General features: G+C 38.7%; 1 protein-coding gene across 5 annotated transcripts; it reads right to left on the bottom strand.

Annotated features, from left to right (window-relative positions):
* Positions 1-12530: 12530 nt before the first annotated feature.
* kiaa2013 (KIAA2013 ortholog) lies at positions 12531-20774 on the bottom strand. 5 transcript variants are annotated; one of them, XR_008385910.1, is made up of 3 exons: positions 18711-20773; positions 13269-17787; positions 12531-13119 (listed from the first exon to the last, which is right to left on the bottom strand). XR_008385910.1 is itself a non-coding variant. In XM_053624528.1 (3 exons), exons 1-3 carry the CDS (start codon positions 19696-19698, stop codon positions 13072-13074), a joined length of 1896 nt encoding a protein of 631 aa, XP_053480503.1. In that variant the 5' UTR covers positions 19699-20774; the 3' UTR covers positions 12531-13071. The 5 variants fall into 5 exon arrangements, 1 of the variants encoding a protein (XP_053480503.1); XR_008385912.1 differs by having other exon boundaries at positions 13902-17787; XR_008385911.1 differs by having other exon boundaries at positions 12531-14136; positions 14274-17787.
* Positions 20775-21916: the final 1142 nt, after the last annotated feature.

The raw sequence follows: 21916 nt of genomic DNA, 5'->3' as shown, positions 1-21916 counted from the left end.
CATGCCTTTATCTCTTTATCTTGATGGAATGTCACCATAAATCACCAAAGTGATTAAATTACTGAAGGTTTCCTGATCTATTGTAATCTATAATCTATGTAGTATATAATCAAACCTAGACTCTGTTTTGAGACTTTTTAGCTTTCTGATTTTGGGTTTTTTTTTTTAATGACTGTATCAGTGTGGAGAGGGAAGAAGGTGGTGCCTATACCCGTGACAACTATATTATCTTTTGGAATGTGCAGCCAGTCATTTCCAGTAATGATCCCGGCAGTTTCCACACCTCCAGACAAGTGAGTGTGACTGACATGCAGAGAGAGAGAGAGAGAGAGAGAGAGAGCGAGAGAGAGAGAGAGAGAGAGAGAGAGAGAGGGTCATATGATTTCCAGGCCCTCATTTAATAAGGTGGGGTACAGAGGGTAATTGTTGACCTGGATAATATTTATTAATGCTTCTTCTAATGTCAGCGAATAAAAACCCAAATGCATACATAAACTGCCACAAATTACTTGTTCAATTTATTCGAACAATTATTGATTTTATGACATTTTGTTATTCGTTTATGTAATTTATATTATATTATATTATATTATATTATATTATATTACATTATATTATACCATTTGCTTTGTTCAGTTCTTGGTATACCTGTAAGGTTTTCAGTGTGACCTACATCCAAATATTCTCACTGAGAATCTCACTGAATATAAATTTCTGCAGTCAGTTTAGAATATATGTACTTTTTATGCAAATGTTCACTTTCATTATATTATGCCATAATGCCATTATTTAGAGCATACTTAAAAGGAAATATTTTTTGAATACTTTGAAATGAACTGAGAGTTTTTGATTGTTGATGCTAATATTGCAATGCTTTTAATATTAAAGCTCAGTGTCTTTCTGCATGCCCAAGCCCAGAATTATACATTTATTAACCAACATGGTCCCCTAGTGTACAAAGAGAGGACTTGCTGGAAACTGGAACCAAGGTTAAACAATAAAGACCATTTTTCACAGTCTTTTCTCTGCTCATATTTACCAAGGGTGCCAATATTAGTGGAGGGCACTGTATTAGTCTTTGTCTTTAATCCAGAGTACTAATGTATATGCTTTCCAACAGGAATTTAGCTTGTAAAAACATATTTAGTGTACAGAACCTCTGTAAAGGACACAGACCTGGAACTGAGAATGGAAAGCACTACTTTTTTTTTTTTTTTTTTACTATTAAGGTCGCTTGGATATTGCATTAATTAAACATTTAAAACCTAATCTAATCTAAAACCATGTTTATATTGCTGTAAAGCCAGTATAAGTAATGGTGAACATATAGCACTACTTTTAATTTACACTATCGCGAATAAGCTAATACAATCTTCTCAGCAAGATTCCAGTCGTAGTCACGAAGGACTGACAATGTGTTGGAAGCTCTGCAATACAAATACAATATGCTCTAGTTAACAGCACAATCTTCTCTTTCCTTTATGAGTTAACAGTCTCCCTGTTTACGTGCTCTTGGCTCGGGCCAGATGGCTGTGTATGTGCTTGCTGTGAAGTGGAGTGTGCTTCAACTAGGCAATTATCCCCAGCCTTCATCTGTCTAAAATACAATGGCTCCTTCTGGGCACAGGCCTCCATCTTTTCATAGCACTTAAATAAGGGGGTACGTCTTCCAAATCACCCTCAGTGTAAGAGCTGGGATTTATCCGTGGGATTACACTCCACTTCTCCTAATGAAGCTCATTTAGTGCTCTTTGATGATATGTGCTGAGAACCTGTATCATAAGACCATAATGACTGAGGCAATTAAACACCATCCCCAACATTCAGTAGAAAACCAGGACTGCCAGAGAATTGGAGCGGTGTGTTTAATTTGTTAAACACTCAGGTATGTATGGTTATTTATAATGCACAGCATACTGAAATCCTATCTACAGTCTCTCACCATCATTTCGCATAAAAAGACATAAAGATTTTAACCAAATAAAAATAGAAGACCAATGAGAGAAAAGAGACATACACTTGTACAGTCCTAAATACAATGAAGTACAGTCAATAAGAGAAATTATAATGTAAACCGAAATTGCTAAAGCTATTCACGTTCAAACACAAATTCTGTTTTCCAGAACCTCAGCCTAACAACGAACAACAAATGAGCCGTGTCAAATGATCGGCAACATCGTTCACCTGTTCCCAAATAGCACATTCCACATAAATAACCCAGACTTTCAGTGTATCTTTTCAAAGTCTTGCTCCTAGCATTCGTTTGTATATACACTTTCGGAGCTCTGCCTCATCGCATAAATTTATTTGTTGACCTCCTGATACTTTGCCTTTCTGTAAATTTTGATTTTCCCTATTGGATTTGTCTGCTTTGTGCACTTGTGTCCAACCCATGACTGTTTCGTATATGAATGAAATTTGTACACTCCCAACAAACATGTCCATATGGAATAGCAATGGGCAGGTTTTTGGACCCCCATTTGGCCACCAAAATGGAGCCCATAAAAATCCATGTGGGGCCTAGGTGGTCTACAGGTGGGCCAACATGTGCCACCATGTCCTGGTTCCATATGTGTCCCTACCCTCTCTTAGCCCATGTAAGTTTTCCTGAGCAGCCTAAATGAGCCCCAGTATTAGCCCAGGTCCATCTAAAACCCCACCAAGGCCATATTTAACTTATGTCTGTCCCACAAAGACATGCAGTTTGCAGATCTTTTTTTTACCCTGGACACTATTTTTCTGTGTCACTTACAGTAAAATGCTTATGACTGGAAATCAAAAGGAAAATATAATAATGGCTGTCAATTTTGCATTTGATATGACCTACAGTATATTACTCTTTCTAGCTGAACTGAAATGGAAAAAATGTTTCTTGCATTGAAATGTCTCTGTTCAATAAAATAATTGTTTGTGTCTTGTATGATGCAGTTAGGCTATTAGAAATCTGTCCAAACTGCTTTGTCTCATTGACTTAAAGGAGATGAGAGTCTACCATTTTAAAATGGCTAAGAACATAAGCTAAGAACTTGGTAAAATAATACTAAGTGTCCTTGAACCTGTTTATCTAAAAAAAAAAAAAAAAAAAAAAACACGTAAAATGCACAATCATGTGTATCTCTCAGTTCTGTCTAGCAGTGTGGCACGAGGCCTGGTAGTGAGGTTTCTCTGTGCATTTGTGGGTTGGTGGAGTTGTCCTCATCCTGAAGAGCCCCCATCATTGAACCGAGCGTTCCTTCGTCGCCCACAACGTTCTCCACCTGAGCCGACACACACATCGTGACCTCTGATGTCTCTGGTATGTAAAGAGCCTCAGGCTGGGAAACCGGCGTGGTTCTTTCGCTCACGCTCTGTACTGTGATAGTGGACTGTAAATTCCACATACGCAGCAAAACATATGAGTCAGAAAGAGTTAGAGTCCTCAAGCAAAGACAGATTTCATTTTAATATCATATCCAAGACTACACTGTAGTACTGAGCACGGTCACTGCCAATACATAGGTGTAATTGTTGCTTCCTTCTGTAACTGCTTTATCCTGATCAGGGTAGCAGTGGATCCAAAGCCTTTCCCTGAAACACAGGGCTTGAGGTGGGAATACACCCTGGAAGGGATGCCAGTTTATCGCAGGGCACTACACACACACACACACACACACACACACACACACACACACACATCTAAGGGCAATTTAGAGTCACTACTCCAGCTACTGGCATATTTTTGGGAGGTGGGAGGAAACCGGAGAAGCTGGAAACCCATGCGGAGACACACAGAGAACATGAAACGCCATACACAAACAGTAACCCGAGCTCAGGATCCAATTACGGGCTCTTGGAGCTGTGAGATGGCTACACTACTCACTACACCACCATGCCCAACACCTGATGTTTCCTCAATTATTACCATTCTTATTGTTAATACCAAATGTTATACATAACTCAGTACTTATTTTAGTACATAAGAACCTTTTTGACTAGTATGAGTACAGAATGAGTATTTGGGAAATATAATTTGACAAAAGTATATGATATTCTTCCATCCATCCATCCATTTTCCATACTGTTTATCCTACACAGAGTCATGGGGAGCCTGGAGCCTTGGCACAATCACATGAGATCACAAGAGTCTTATAACTAATAAATAAAATCAGCGATTTGAACTTTTTTGGGTTTTTTTGGGCTTTACTGTGCTTTCTGTAGCTTGTCCTTCTATAGCATGTGCTATGTTCAGTGGATTTGATCTAATTTGACTAAACGTTAGTTGAATCTAGTGAAAAGTTATGGAACAGGGGAAACACTCACCTGCACTAGGACTTGGATTAGGACCGGATTTGTTCAATATTTGATATTGACGTGTAACAGTGCATATGCATTCATAACACATTTTCAGAATATTTCATAATATACCTATACTCACATTTGCCATTGAGACATTACTCCCTATAGGGGTCTTTTTCTTTCTGGAGAGGTTCGGGTTCCAGTGGCACACCAGACTGTCATTCTGGACACTGTAGTTTTTGTGGCCGATCAACCAGTAGGTGTTCATTTTTCCTTTCCCCTGAAAATAAGTCGGAGAATGTCTTGCGTGAAAATGCCTTTAGGGGTACTTCACACAATTGGGGCACAAAATGGATGTGATCACCTTTGCATTAACAAATGTTTCCTGTAGCACACCAAACCTCCACATGTTAAACATAATACTCCAGCACATTGTATATGGCAAAATGGATTCTCACCTTCACCTCGATCTCTCCCCGTAATTGGAGCTCATATGCGTTGTCTTTCATCAGAGCCAGGTAAGTTGCAGAGCTGGCATGGATCTTCTGAGCTGGGACAGCAATAGACAAAAAGGACAATTTACTTCATAGTTTTTTTGTTTTTGTTTTTGTTTTTTCAGATTTGGTACAACTCAGATTCATTTCCTTTTACGGTGCTACACTGTATATAAATCAAAACAGATGGCATTAACTGAAGTAGCAACTGTTTATACTGCATTAAGCATAATGATCTTAATATCACGTTAACTTTTTTTTTCAAAATAAAGCAAATGAATAACATGTCATTCAGGTTTTTATTCCGTTTCAGTTGGCTAAATCAAACAGTGATTAGTCACATTATGTGTGGAAAAACATAACATAACAACTGTCACACATAATATAACAATCCCCAGAGGCCACATGTTGTGAGCAGTAAGTGAACAGAGGCTCTGATGACTTAAAACTAAAATAAAAACCACATGATCATGGCTGAAATGGTGGTCTGTCTCTATGGTGATGTAGTAACTGAAAATATTCATGAACATCACAGCAGCAAAACAGGCCTTTCAACTCTGGGAAAAAGCTGTCTTTATTTCCACACAGATCTTGATGTTGGACCATATACAGTGCTGTGAAAAAGATTTTTTTCTGTTTTTGTGTACAGCTCATATTAAATAGTTTTAGATATTCAAATGAAATACAACATAAAACAAAGGAAACCTGAGTAAACACACAATACAGTTGTTTTTTTTTTGTTGAAAGAAATTTTTTTTTTATCAAACACCTATCACCGTGTGAAAAACGAATCGCCCCCTTAAACTTAAAATCTGGCTGTGCCACCTTTAGCAGCAATAACTGCAACCAAACACTTCCGATAACTGAAGATCATTCTTTCACAGCACTGTGGTGGAATTTTGGCCCACTCTTCTTTGTAGAACTGCTTTAGTTCAGCCACACTGGAGGGTTTTCCAGCATGAATTCAGCCACAGCGTCTTAATTGGTTCAAGTCAGGACTTGACAACGAACAACAAGGTCACTCCAAAACTATAATTTAATGTTTAATTGTAAACATTTACATAATTTAAATGTAAAGAAACAATTGACTTATCTTGGTGTTAAAATTACTACTGATATAATCAAATTTGTTTCCACTAATTATGCTTCACTGATGGATACAGTGACAGAGATGATGAATCGGTGGTCTTTGTTACCCGTATCAATGATTGGCCGTATAAATGTTATAAAAAAGATGATATTGCCTTTTGACTTTTTCAGTCTCTCCCGTTACCATTAACAGATGTTTTTTTTGATTAACTTAACCATTTACTGAGTAAATTTATATGGAATAATAATATATTCCATATAAATTCCAGATATTTGTGTTAAATGTGTGGATGCAAGAGGTACATTAATCCGTTGTCTATGGTAATGTCCAAAGACACAGCAATTTTGGAAGGAGGTTATTACATACGTAACCTATGTAGTCAGTAAAGAAATTCCTTTCCAAGTGAAACTGTGTGTACTTGGAATTTATCCAGAGGATTATGTGGTCACTTTGCAGCAGTCGTTGCTTATTGACTGGGCTTCTTCAAGCCAGAAGGATAATTGCACTTCTCTGGAAAAAATTGGAACCATCTTCCATAACAATGTGGACAAAAGAATTGACTGCTAATCTTGCTTTTGAGAAACTGACATACCTTGTGAAAGGCAAAGGATGACATTTTTCACTTTTATGGAATCCCTACATAGAATTTGTGGAAGGATAAATTTCACAGTGAATGGACAAGATGGCCCACTTCATAATTTACTTTTTATTCACTTTAATTTATTTCTTATTTATTTATTTGTCTTTGCTTTTTCTGTTGTAACTATATGTTTGTTACTGTATTTGATATTATCAAAGCAATTAAAAAGTGCTGATTTGATTGAACAGGGTTTGCAGTAATCAGACCTGGTTGCATCTAGTCCAGCTCAACCCCATCATGAATACAGTTTCATAGATTTGGGGAATTAGTAACTATGGGGGCAAATAGATTTTCACACAGGCCCAGATGGTATTGGATAACTTTTTGATTCAATAAATAACATTATAATTTAAAGACTGTATTTTGTGTTTACTCAGGTTGAGTTTGTTTTATCTTAGATTTTGTGTTAAGTTGTGAAACAATTTAGTACGAGATATACATGAAAACAGAAGAAATCAGGATGGGGGCAAATACTTTTTCACAGCACTGTCTAATTTATCCACTAATGATAAGATAGGTGAAATATGAAATTGAAAATATTGTAAAGTCTTATGATAAAGACACATACGCAGGCTGGTGGATTCCATTCGGGAGGCTGTGTTTACTGTGTCTCCAAACAGGCAGTACCTGGGCATCTTGTAGCCTACAATTCCAGCTACACATGGTCCTATAGCACATGGACCACATATGAATTTTCATCTTTCCCTGTGAGTAAAATCTCAAAACCCTTTTAGGTGACGAAACTTTAACCGTTATAGTGTAATTACAGTTTGGCATATAATATAATTGACGTCCAATATTGATATCATCAGTACTCTCTTTATTTGATTATGTAACCTTTGTGCTCTGTTCTGGACAACATGACTTTGAAAATAATAGAACACTAAGAATTTTTTTTTCCTTGGCTCACATTCTCTAATGATTTTTAAAACTCATATTTATATTAAAGTTATTATATTCAATCACTCTTCTAATGTAGACACAAAGCTGTGCATGCACATAAGGCAATTTTGTGTCTGGTTCAATATAATGTTGTTTATATTTGCTAATATACCGCTATGAGGATATCATATATTTGGTATGTAATAATTCACAGAACACAAGGGTTATACAATAACAAAGCACATGGAGAAATCAGCACAGAAAAACGCATACCTGTGTGTATCCCTGCTCGAAGCTGAAGCCGTTTGTTGGGCATGTGGGGAATGGAAACCTGCCTCACAGCAGCCACCAGGTCTAGAGACATCTTGGCGATCTCATCAGCATGTTTATCCCCATTTCTCTCAGGAAGCCCGCTCACGACCATGTAGGCATCGCCGATAGTCTCCACCTGTTACAGAGAAATCCACACTGAAGCATCATGACAATTTAAGCTTACTTTATAGTTTACTTCTTCTGTTTGCTGGTTACCTTGTAGACGTCGTAAGAGTCGATGCGCGTATCGAAGCACATGTACAGATTGTTGAGCATCTCAACGACTTGTAGAGGTGTGCACGAGGCTGATATGGCAGTGAAGCCCACGATGTCTGAGAAGAAAATTGTAACCTGAAACGAAAGTGTATTAGTGCCGACCATGTACTGTATACATTTCTTGTTTAAAATGAGACTAATTCAAATGTGCATCTACGCTCAGTTAAATATAAAAAAAAAATGATTTCCTTAGGTAGTTACAAGAAAGAAACGCATACAAGAAATTGTCTGATGAACTGTTTTGTCTGTTTTTTTTCTGCTGAATTTTCAGTTTTTCTCTTGCAGCCAAACTACGATATACAAATCAAAACTAAAATCTTGAGCACTAAGTGTCAGTCTTAAGTAAATGCAACATTTGATACATGCTACATTTGATATACCTACATGCTACAACAGAGAGAATATGATCTGCCAAATTTATCCTCCATGTGAGATGCACAATTTGCTTCTCTCCACCATAAGCTGTTTTATCTCCTAATGAATATGTAATACCATAATTATAGGCAATTACTACAACAATAAGAACAAACAAAATGGGAGCATGTGCTCCTTCTGTATACACCAATCTTGCCAACATGTCTAATGAATATGGACTGCTTTTCTAACATCAGTTCGATTAGATAAAAGTACATGACTAGTGTTAAACGCTTCTCTTAAAGTTTTCTGGCAGTTTAACCTGTTAAAATCCTGGTTTGGTTACGCATGTAACTATTTTCTAATTCAACTGTCGCTTACACTCTCATAGCTCTCAGCCTCCACGTGTCTGTTTTTGCGAAGCTGCTTGGCCACGGACTTGGGCAGCATCTGATGAAGGAGATCCTCAGCAAGCTGCCTCTGATTTTTCAAAGCTTCTGTCTTCTCGTTCAAAGTTTGTGCATAGTCCTGGATCCACCCCGTCATCTGCTTAAAGGAGAGCAGCACAATGGGGTAGATGAGGCATGCAATGGTGAGCAGGCAGATCTTCAGGCTTATGCTGGATGAAACATCTCTGGATTTCAGCTTCAGGGCTGATGTGGTCCTCGCAAGAAAGCAGTTCTGGATGTTCCTCAAGGCAAAAATGAACATTCGGGCTCCTTCTGAAGAGGAACCAGGGTTATAGAGGGAAAAGTCTTTCGAGTTGAGCTCCTGGTCGACATTCTCTATCCAGCAGCTCTGGAAATTCTCAGATATGTCTTGGAGGACCATCAGTGTGGTTAAAGTATGTAACCATTTATACTGGATGTCTGGTTCTCCTTCATTCAAGATCCACTGATAGTTCAGCTCCTGGAATGTTACTAGAAATCTCAGCGTGATCATGTCTGTCCAGTCTGCACCGTGCTTCAGAAGACCCATGTCCACATCTCTCATGCCCGATAAGTCTAATATCTTTTCAATTGCAGGAGTGAAAATCCATGTCCCATTGCTGCACGTTGGATCATCTCCCCACATCACACTAACAAACTCCCAAAAGTCCGACTGAAGCCGCTCACAAAACTCGGCTAGCTCTGCGCCACAAGGCTGCCCCAAGCCGTCCATTTCCACACCTGTACAAGTGTCTAGGATGGCTGACAATTCAGGAAGTTCAGGCTTCTCTTCAAACATCTCTTGATCGTTATGTTCGCTCTCTCTCAACGAGCATGAGTTTCTCATCATTTGGAGTTCAGTAATGATTCGGAGTGTAGCCTGAATCCTGCAGGATGTCAGTTCAGTGAGGCAGTTCTCAGACATCTGCCACTGATCCAATGAGGAACTGAAGTCCATGGCCACGGAGCAAAACAGAGCTAGGAAAGAGATGACGCACGCAACCAGGATCCTGCGAACCGTGCGATTGCAACTGCTGCAACTGCAACTGGGGAGAGAGAGACTGTGGAGCATATAATAATAATAATAATAATAATAATAATAATAATAATCATTTTATATATTTGTTTTATAATATAATATACAACATATGCATATATCTCAGTGAGTAATGCTATATTAAAACAACAGTGTGTAGATTTCATCATGCACTTAATACACAACTAAATATTGGATCATATATGAGTTTCAAAAGCTATATTAGCAGGGCTTTTTAATACATTCAACAAGTAATATATTTCCTGAACTTGTTCACTTTGTTGAAAATGATACCTGCAAGTATTACAGTCTTCCTCGGTCTCCTCTGGGCTGTGTGTTAAGAGCTTCTCCCGGGCTTCGTGTTTTCTGCTGTGGATTTTGGTTAATGTGCCTTTTAAAGAGGTCGATGACAAGGTGGTGGATGCCAAACAGTCCTTCTTCATGGACTCCAGTGATGACATGAGACACCTCTCCTGCGTTACACGGCCTGGGATGTTAGAAGTTGTGAGTTATTTATTTATCTTTTAAAAGGCGACTTCGACGACATTTGCAGTGTTTTTTTTAGAAATAGGTCGTCTTTTCTTGAATATAGCATCCACTCGTGCATCTTCCTTTCCTTGGACATTAACGCTACTCCATCGGTGACGTGGGCTGATAATTGCACAATGCTGCATTGTGATTGGTGGATTCACGCGCTCGCGCGCTGTTAAAGCTTTGATTCTGTTTTTATTTATTTATTTATTTATTTATTTATTATTAATAAATAAATAAATAAATAAATTAGCCTTCAGTTTGAACAAAAAGCTTATTTTGATTTTAATTTGGGAAATTAAATTGTTGCCTTTTTTGAATTTTTTTTGTAATTATGCCTCAATTAAGTAAAAAAAAAATAAATAAATAGCTAGAGCTGCTTTTAGAATACAAGACACGTGTTGATGTGCATACATAGAGCATATAGTAGGTATAGACAGCCTTTAATTTGTAGGTTACACCAAATTATATGCTTGGATGGTGTATTAAGTGTTTACACGTATTTTGGGAAGAACAAATAATGCTACTAAAACTGGCTATATTTTACTTAATTAAGCTATTTGTAAACAAAAAGCTTCAAGACTCCCTTACAAGTTCTGAATAATATTGTTATTATAATTCAATTCCCAATGGTCTACAGCTTTGTCAGTCATTTTGGAATAAGCTAGAAATTTTTTTTTACATGACCTTTGAAATCTCAGGGTCCCAGAACTTTTCAGTGGTTTGGGTTATTAAACCACCAGACATATATTAACCAGCCTGTTTAAAATCTTAAACACACACACACACATACACACACATTGTATTATACTTGTGAGGACCTTCCATTCGCATAAAAAAGCATTCCTCATGGGGACCAAACAAATATCAAAACCCACAATGTTAAAACTGTCAGGTTTGATTAATATCCTTGTGAAGACACTGATTTTTGTTGTTATGATGCTGCAAAGAATCACATGATGTTCAACAGAAAAAAATCTTTATTCCTTCAAAACTAAACTTCCAACAAAACATCCAGTATTACCCATAAAAATCTACGTTAAAACTACATTCAGCACATAAAATAATTAACATATAAAATATTTCCCACCCCACTCCACCCCGCTTCATAAGGTTCATAATTTTGAAGAAGAAAAAAAAATGTGCACAAGCCATACTGCTGATTTGAGAAAGATGTAAACTTATTTGTATACAAACAAATAATCCACATTATTTGAATTAAATATGAACAGCCTAAATGTATGCACACATTAACATTCACAAAGACATGTTTAGATTTTAGATTTTTAAACCATTTTTATGTACATATCCCATAGAAATATATTTAGTGTCATGACAGTGATTAATGCCTAAATGAGTTAGCCCTAGACTACAAAATATAACTAAATAGTCTTGATTTAGGATATCCTACACCTAGGATAGAGCACACTACACCTACATTATTCTTGTCATACCCACATTCAGTACATGTGGATACATTATTCATTTAGCCATGAAAAAAGATTTATAAGCAATTTTGTAAATCACTACAGATAATGTCAACAGGAGACATTAAACATGTGCAAGCATATGCGTTATTCAGGTCTTTAATTACCATCATTTCAATTTAAATATCCTTCTCTGTCCAGCATTACTTATATTACACTTGGAGCACTGATCTTCTTACAGTTCAGAGTATGTAGTACATTTGAAATATTACCACCTAGTGGTGTTTCTTCATGGTACATCTTATCTGGGCATGGGATACACCAATTCACACTCTAATTTGAATCCTGAGTAGCTACTACTCACTTGCTACAGCTCTCAGCATTTAGTTGTGGCAGAAAATTAGTTTTGCAATAACTCTGTGCTTGAAATGTATTCTACCTCAGGGGTTCCCAAAACTTTTCCAGGGCAAGGCCCCCCAAATGGCATCAACATTTGACCGAGGCCCCCCTTTTGCAAGATGTCTTTAAAACGCATTAAAAATACAGACTTCTGAATATATCCCCCCAACCCCCTTTTTAAAAATTTTTTTAATTAATAATTACATTTTTACATTACATTAGATTAGGAATTGATTGTGTGTGTGTGTGTGTGTGTGGTTGTCTGAGAGTGGAAAAGAGAAAATCATGTATTTATTTATTTTTCACACCAAATGGTTGAGGCCCCCCGGCGCCCCCCGGGGGCCTCAACAATTGTATTAAATCGAATGAGCAAAGGGAAGTGTGGCTTGTTTTTGTTTGATTTCATACAGTAAAAACTTTATTTCAAACAGTAGAGTTATTTAAAAAAATAAAAATAAAAAAAATAAAATAAAAAAGTGGAACAGCAAGCCATTTAGTGATGTGGATCGTTATGAATTCGCAGACGTGAACCCATGTTGAGGAATCAGTGAACAAATCCAGTCTTAAATCTTGATCCTAAAATTACAACTAGCACAAATAGCAGTTCCTTATATGTATCATTTACCTTTACTGAAATATGAGCATTTAGCTAAAAGTTAATATGTTAGCCCTGTAGTGTATAATTTTCATTTATATAACACAATGCATAGTGGATGTCTTTTTTTTTTTATATGCAATTATGTTGTACATTATGTGTAAATATAACATCTCAAATCCTACTTTTCCTGCTTTACAACACCAGCAGAGCAATACTGTTTTCTATTAATAAATTAAGCAAATGATAATATTCAATGATAGATTCCACAGTAAAGTGATTGATTATGAGAATTTACGCGTCGTCCTCAGGACTTCAGGAAGGGCTTCATCTTAAAGATCTGCTTTATGAAATGATGGGGGACAGAGCTCATCCTCATACTGTAGACAGAAGTTCAACAGGTAGGAATCAGAAACAATGTGGCTATTACCATGTCAGTGCACTATGCATATACATTCGTTTGGACTACTTGGATATTTAAGTTTATTCAATAGAAATGTAGCACAATGGAAATATACTGTATACTCACTGGCAATTATAATAGAAACACCTGTACAACTGCACATTCATGCAATTATCCAATCAGCCAGTCATGTGGTAGCAGCACAATGCATAGAATCTTGCAACTACAGGTCAAGAGCTTCATGAAATTTTAAACATCAGAATAGATAAAAATGTGATCTCGGTGACTATGACTATGATGTGGCATGGTTGTTGGTACCAGATTGGCTGGTTTGAGCATTTGAGAATGTGAAATGTCCTGGGATTTTCCTGCACAACAATCTCTGAAGTTTACACAGATCAGCAATTTCTGAAATACTCAAACCAGCTGGTCTGGCACCAACAACCATGCCACATCAAAATCACAGATCATATTTTTTTCCCATTCTGATGTTCTGTGTACATTAACTGAAGCTCTTAAACTGTATCTGCATGATTTTATGCACTGTGCTGCTGCCACAAGTTTCTCTAATTGAATAATTGCATGAGCACATAGAATGCAGGTGTTCCTGTTAATGTGGATGGTGAGTGCATGATTCCATAGAGTAAAGCATGAAGTATCAAAACTAATGCTAAAAAGATTTCTTTTTTTTTCATTTGCTACATATTGCGACAAACAGCTTTATGTACACCGATCAGCCATAACATTAAAACCACTTACAGGTGAATTGAATAACATTATTTATCCCATTACAGTGGCACCCATCAAGTGGTGTGATATATTAGGCAGCAAGTGAACAGTCAGTTCTTGATGTGTTGAAAGCAGGAAAAATGGGCAAACATTAGGATCTGAGCAACTTTGACAAGGACCAAATTGTGATGGCTAGAAGACTGGGTCAGAGCATCTCCAAAATAGCAGGTCTTGTGGAGTGTTCCCGGTATGCAGTGGTTAGTACCTACCAAAAGTGGTCCAAGGAAGGGCAACCGGTTAACCAGTGACAAGGTCATGGGTGCCCAAAGCTCATTGAGCTACTGTAGCACACATTGCTGAAAATGTTAATGCTGGCTGTAATAGAAAGGTGTCAGAACACACAGTGCATCATAGCGTGCTGCGTATGGGGCAGGCCAGTCAGAGCACCCTTCCTAACCCTTGTCCAATGCCAAAAGTGCCTACAATGGGCATGTGAGCATCAGAACTGGACCATGGAGCAGTTGAGGAATGTGGCCTGGTCGGATGAATCACGTTTTCTTTTACGTTGTGTGGACAGTTGGTTCGTGTGCATCGCTTACCTGGGGAAGAGATGGTACCAGGATGCACTATGGGAAGAATACAAGCTGGTGGAGGCAGTGTGACGCTCTGGGTAACGTTCTGCTGGGAAACCTTGGGTCCTGGCATTCATGTGGATGTTACTTTGACACGTACCACCTACATAAACATAGCTGCAGACCAAGTACACGCCTTCATGCTAACGGTATTCCCTAATTGCAGTGGCCTCTTTCAGCAGGAAAATGCGCTCTGCTACACTGCAAAAATTGTTCGGGAATGGTTTGAGGAACATGACATGACAGTTCAAGTTGTTGTCTCGGCCTCCAAATTCCCCAGATCTCAATCCAATCAAGCAACTGTGGGATGTTCTGGACAAACACGTCCGATCCATGGAGGCCCCACCTCACACCTTACAGGACTTAAAGGATCTGCTGCTAACGTCTTGGTGGCAGATACCACAGAACACCTTCAGAGGTCTTGTGGAGTCCATGCCTCGATGGCTCAGAGCTGTTTGGGTGACCTATATGATATTAGGCAGGTGTTTTTAATGTTAAGGCTGATCACTTTAGATACATCTATGTATGTATGTACTTTATTTAAGTGTATGAAAAATCCTTATTTGGAATTGAAATCCTATCTGAATGTCATGTTCACCATCATTTTTCTAAATATGGAATAAAATTTGCCTAAGGTTTCTTCTGTTTGTCCCTCGGGAGGTACTTTTACAGCTTCCATGTGGAGTTTGTTTAGAACGCTCGAACCATTAACCATCCAGAAAACCTGTGAGGAACCCATTTTTCAGAGCGTACACTGTGTATTCGTGAAAATTCTACTTGTGGTTAATAGGGCTGGGCGATATGGACACAGTGAAATTATTTTTTCACTATATATCACATTTGGTACGAGCCTGAATATCATACGTTTGTATAACACAACAGTAACTTCAAATAATATGGTACAAGTATAATATAACATACTGGAAATTAGATGGGGTTTTTTCCCGTTCAATTTTGGATCAGATTATCAAGCTGAATATTTATCGCCCAGACCTCGATCATGATAATCACATTTGTAGGTAAATCATTCTCAGCAGACATATCAATGAAGATGACCATCACCTTCTGATTCATTAATTTAATTATAGTGAGTCAATATAAAAAACACAAATCAAGACTCAAACAAATGCAACACCACAAAAAAAAAAAACCAAGCACACGCTGAACAAACAAAAAAGCATTAAAAAAACAAAGAAAAACAATTTCACCCTGAAATTTCACCCATAAAGTTTCCAGAAAAAGTCAATCAATGCAATTTCACATTTATAAACTAGAACGGATACAACAAAGTGTAAGATATTTTTCTTTTCCAATTAGTTTGTACCACCGGTGAATAATGTAATTCTTGGCTTGGGTTTGATGGAGTCCAGTGTTTCTTCACATTAAACTGATTCAAAGATGTACGAAGTGTTACGTAGAATGTATTCACATTCTGATGATGAAATATGAATCGAGCATGTGTTTATAGTCGACATGGTCTATTAAACCATACAAGGGTTGGGTTTATCCGCATCAAGCGTTTATGGAAATGAGCAGTTAGGTTATGAAATGATTCAAACCACTGACTATGCAAGCACGTGTCTCCTTTTCTGCCTCTATGATTAGTAATGTAATGCTGGACGGGCAGTAGGTGTTTGGTTAGAACTTCTCAGACTGCGTTCTTTTGCATGGTGGTAAAAACAATTGCCTAAAAAGAAAATAACATCTAAGCCAAAGGAAAAAGGTGGAGACCCCGTACACCAGCTTGGAAGAAGAAAAACTTGAAGGCACCAGTGAAGAATTTATGCACACGTATCTTATCAAATAAAATTCAAATCCTCGCTCTATTTGATTGGACTAGTTCACAATTCTCTGAAGTGTGAAATGTATCGTCTACACGAGTAAAGAAAGAAGTTGCCTGTTTCCAACTAAATGATAAACGAACATTACATTAATGAAGATTTTGGTGACAAAAATGAATTTGTCGGTTGTAATATCGCCAACTAAGATGCATTTGTATAAAAAAATAAATATTTCTGTTACTTTATGACTCACAAATAATTATTAATAGCATCAACTATAATCAAACAAAGAAAAAAAAAAGAAAGAGAAAACTTTTCAGCAAGATCCTCAAGCGCTTCACACAGCAGCACGGCAGTGCCAGCCACAATCACACTGGTGCTTTCAGTTAGCAAGGAGTTTGTGTAGGGAAAACACCCAGGCAGATGACTGTAGAGAGATTCTTCACCGTTGCCTTACTCTCCAACAAAGTTTTGAGAGTAACAGTTATCAACAGAGACCATTCTGGTCAGTACATTATTTCAGGAACAAAAGGATTTTGGGAGTAGAGAGAAAGTGAAGGGGGGACAGAAAAAAAACAACAAAAAAACAAAGAAAATCCAACACCACCCCAAAGTTGATGAGCGATCCTTCACGGATTTATACCTTGCTCCTGAAGAGCGGCTTGGCCCCGGGGCCGCAGTACTCGTTGTAGATGAGCTTGAAGAGGAAGAGGTGGAAAAGGGCGACGAGAGATGCCACACTGAACCAGAATAGGAAGGGCAGACCCGGGTCCTGCTTGGCCATGTGCTCGTCGTGTGCTAGGATGGTCTTGACGTGCAGAGTGTGGCGCAGATCCTGCAGGTGCCTCAGGTCTGTCGAGATGTAGAGCAGCGGCGTCAGAGGCTGCGTCACTAAAACGGGGAAAACGTGACCCCGAGGCTCAGACGTGAGCTCCACTGGTTCGTTGATGCACCCTGCCTCGCAGGCGTACAGCTTCACCGGCTTCTCTTCATCCTGCGGCTGTACGGAGACGTGCAGAGAGGGCCGGCCCTCTGCGTCGGCCACCACGGAGAGGCTGATGCGGTCCCGGTGGTAGCGCAAGCCGCGCAGCGAATAGCTATTATGCAGGACGCTCGGCTCGGCCTGGAACTGCAGGTGGTTCTCTGTGAACTGCAGGCCACCAAAACTGAGCGTCGCAGCTTGCATCATGCCATGAGCACCCGCTGAAACCAGAACCTTGCAGGCGCGTTTTTGGAGAGTTAATGTCCAGAGATTAACTAGCTGCAGGAGAGAAGCAGTGCTGCTCACGCGCTCAGGCCACAGGTTCTCAGCGTGCATGGTGGCGTGGCCGCTGAAGCAGTGATCAGCGTAGTTCAGGCTTGACTCGAGCTTCTCGCGCTCCTCTGTGCTGAGGGTGCTCTCCAGCAGGGGTGCCGTGGAGGAGGACAGAATGTAGTACAGCGTAGTGTTGACCGTCTGGCTCGACGGCGTGTGGGCATCGGTGATTTTCCTAATCTCTATACCTATAAAAAGAAGACAGAACAGGTCTTTTAGCAGGACTGTATTTCTGTGCACCAATGTGGAACAGACCAATACTTTAAATGTTTTTTTCCCTGACACAGCAGAGAAGTGAAAAATGTCATAATACTTATGGGACAGTGATATCTCATCTCATGCTCGAGCGGTTCGACTAGGCCGGTCACGAGAACTAATTTTGTTGGACGATATATTGTTTAATTCTTAAGAGTATTCAGACTTTGGAATTGGAAAATGTCAAAAAACAGTTTGCGTCTTCGGAAGCAAATATCCTTTAAATGTAATCAATATTTTGCCATGTCATATTTGTCAAATCATTTTTAGGGCTCAATCCCTGTCATTATTGACGATGACTGGATTATCTGAAACGCTAGAATTATTTCTGGATTTTTCTTCTTCAAAAAACATTTTTTGAACAGTATGCTTGAATTGAAATCGGTGCTAGTGCTTGCTACACATCTTAAATCCGAACGCCTACAGTTTTCGCAATCGAACGCGTATTTTTAACTTAAATTCGACGGATATTCGAAGCTTGGATATTAATACGACAGCCCAAGAGCAGACGAGAGGACAGAAGCAGGCTAAAATGTTGGTGACATTCATTCTTATTTAAACACACACCCACGTAAACACAATGGGCGATATCGAGGTCGGCAAAAATGATCGAGGTCACATCCATATATCGTACAAGTCGATAACATCATTATCGTGACAGGCCTAGCTGAGGTTCGACACACAAAAAGTTTATATCCTGACAGAATGTACATAATTCAGACAAACTACCCAATGTAATAAAAAATAACAAACTTTATTTACATGTATGTGTATCCTTATACTTGACATGGTTTATAAAACCCAATAAAATGATCACAAAGAAAACATGACCATTTAGACAATTTGGTTGACTTGCCCGATATGAAAAGATCCGCCCATGCCTGCTGGTGTTCCTGGACCAAATCTTCCAGTTTAACTCGTAGCAACTCCACCATCTCTCTTTTGACATCATCTTGAAGTTTGCTGGAGGTCTCATCCAACTTGGAGGGCTCGACGGGCTCTGACGTGTGAATTACGCTCACTATGTTTTCAGTATGGTCGGATTTCGCAGGGACCTTGATCAGTGTGCTCAAGCGTTTTGTCCCCACAGCCATCAACACCGTTTCCTTCTTTTCTGTGAGAACTTTTCCAGTGGAAAGCATGAACTCTTTATCTTCCACCTTCTCTGCAACACCCCTAAATGACGGCGATTCCACAGACGCCTCGACTGATATCGCTTTGTCTGTTGGGTTGTTTATGTGAACCCGCTGGATGTAGACGTTAGGTCGGCTCCGGTGGGCGACGTGTTCCTCTCGAATAACGACGCAATCTCGAAAGGACTGGGAAGTATCGAGCAGGATACACCGGGAAGAGAGCACAGAGCCTTTCCTGTACCACAGCATCTTAGCCTGTGCCTCAGAGCGCGCTCCAGGGATCTGCCATCGTACTATGGGGGAATATTCCGTCAGGTGGACCGGGGCCAAACCCGGCTGAGAGGACGACGTCACCCAGAGTTTGTTAGAATCCACGTCCACCAAGATGTGTCCATTACCCGTTACAAACGGTACTGGGACTTTCAACTGTGGCGTGCTCATGATGCCTTCGCCATGTTCAACTTGTGTTGTCCATCTGTTAATATCAGTCTGCAGACAGACTCCTGCAGCGCCTCCAGCCTTCCGGAAGAAACCGGGGAACTTGAAGATCCCATCAGAGCTCAAGTACCAGTAAAATATAAGGAAAAGGAGCAAGACGACCAAAACACGTCTGGCCCAGCTACTTGAGAGCAAACCAGGAAGTCCCTTAAATCTCTGCTGAAGCCACATGGTTTCTATTTTAGATCTGCTATCCTTTAAATAGTCACACATCAGCTGATATTTGGTGATTTCTCTAGATTTGGACCAACCAGTAGAATAGAAAACAATATAACCTGAGAGTAATAAGTGCAAGTGGCACTGTAATTCTTAACCAGCTTGCAATTTTTTTAAATCACTTGTTCAACAACTAATTCTGAACGTTAGCAAGACGTTCAGCACGTTATTCTTAGTTAAAAAGTACAGCTAATTCTAGCTTGTCTAGCCAGTTATGCAACCAAGTAAACAAGTCATATTTCTCAGCTGCCTTGACAACGTGCTTTTTGCATGCCCTGAACTACTAATCGTTGTAAAACCTACACCAATTTACTTCACTCTTAGAATATTTAGCACCGAAACACTTCAAACTTTACTATCTGGCTTGCCGTCTTATGAGTCAGCTGACTGACTTGCACATTACTCATGCAGCTAGCTTCATAGCTAACGTTGTCTGTTCGAGATAAGCTTAAAAATCTCGCGTAGCTCCCAATGACCGCTGATTATCTTACGATTCTTTGCCTTTATCCAGTTTTCTTCCTTACGTAAATCCAAGGAAACGGCATTTTAAGTACCAGCTAGCTGGTTTATCAACCCACCAAACTTGACATTTTGGTTTGTATAAACTGCCGTAAAGCGGGCTGACTCATAACCGGAAGTGTCGCACTTCAAAGCGCTAGTGGATGGCGCTGAACGCTAACATTCACTGTTCTCAGGTCAGGCTTATCTGTCGCTCAGCTTTCATTTTATTCGTATGGTTTTCGTGAGATCTGACCTCGGACTGGTGTCTTTATCCAGAGTGCAATAAAGTTGGTTTGACGTTGGACGTTCGATATTCGCAGAAATACAGAAATTAAGGGACCGTCTCTAAAGTTACATACGACATTGTTAAACACGATTCTAACTTCAATAACATTTGAAGGGAATGACTTACAGTCATATAACCAACTGTAAAGTGTTCATCTAGGTGTCAGCTATAATGCAAAACTCTTAGATTTTTTATATTTATTTTTTTAAAAAAAAGCTATTAAATCATATGTAAGTTAGATATGAATTTCACTACCGAATGGGCTCATACACAAAATATGCCATTATTTAAAGCTCAATAGCATTTGAAGGGAATGACTTATATCAGATTATATCAAGTCACACATCCAACTGTAAAGTGTTCTTTATAGTTGTACAGTGTTCTTTACATCTAGGTGTTAGGTATGATGCACACCTTTTAGATTTTTGATATTTATTGATGCCAGCGGTTTAGACATTAATGGCTGTGTGTTGAGTTACTTTGAGGGGACAGCAAATTTACACTGTTATACAAGCTGTACACTCACTACTTTACATTGTAGCAAAGTGTCATTTCTTCAGTGTTGTCACATTAAAAGATATAATCAAATATTTATAAAAATGTGAGGGGTGTACTCACTTTTGTGAGATACTGTATATATATATATATATATATATATATATATATATATATATATATATATATATAATTTCATTAATAGGACATCTATTTTTTTTTTAAGAAAAACATTCAATCCAGTCATTTTGACCCCCTCATGAAGGTTTTTTTGGTTCATGCATTGTAGGGTTAAATATCAAAAATCTAAAAGGTGTGCATTATAGATAACTCCTAGATGAACACTTTACAGTTGGTTGTGTGACTGTACATCATTCCCTTCAAATGCTATTGAAGTTAGAAACGTGTATAACAAATGTCGTATGTAACTTTAGAGACGGTCCCTTAATTTCCGCATATCCGCGAATATCGAACATCCAACGTCAAACCAACTTTATTCCAGTTTTATCCCGTTATTATTATTTTGTACTATTCCTGCTTGCAGTCTGGTATTTTCTTTTGAGGCAAACAAGCTAATTTAGTGTTAGATTAAACATATGTTTTTGTTTTGTTTAGTAATTATTTCCTTTTCTATTCCCCCCATGGATTCACTTTTGCCACTATAACATGTATCTACTCTCATTTGTTGTTTTATCAGGTACACCTACTAGGTGTGAGGATGCATCTTCTTTTGCTTTCATCCAGCACTAGAAAAGGACTATAATACTGATAGGAGTTGTTTATGAAATAACTGGGTTAGTCTCCATGAGACTGCAGTGAATCACCAGTCCTTGTGTAGTTTTGAAGAACTGTTGGGAGAATATATATATTTTGTGCTAAAGTTAGCTAAATAAAGGGGGAATGTGTAACCAGTGCATCAGTGATTCTGGTTTA

The sequence above is a fragment of the Ictalurus furcatus genome, chromosome 5 (genome assembly GCF_023375685.1).
Source record: "Ictalurus furcatus strain D&B chromosome 5, Billie_1.0, whole genome shotgun sequence".
Taxonomy (NCBI): Eukaryota; Metazoa; Chordata; class Actinopteri; order Siluriformes; family Ictaluridae; genus Ictalurus; species Ictalurus furcatus.
This window is presented reverse-complemented; position numbering and strand designations above follow the sequence as displayed.

Excerpts from the sequence above, each read along its gene's own strand:
- kiaa2013 (XM_053624528.1), bottom strand. The coding sequence starts at position 19,698 with ATGTGTGACTATTTAAAGGATAGCAGATCTAAAATAGAAACCATGTGG. Across the intron at positions 17,788-18,710 it reads GGCGGATCTTTTCATATCGG|GTATAGAGATTAGGAAAATC; the intron begins GCAAGTCAACCA and ends TTCTTTTTATAG. Across the intron at positions 13,120-16,927 it reads AGCCGCTCTTCAGGAGCAAG|TATGAGGATGAGCTCTGTCC; the intron begins GTATAAATCCGT and ends TTCTGTCTACAG.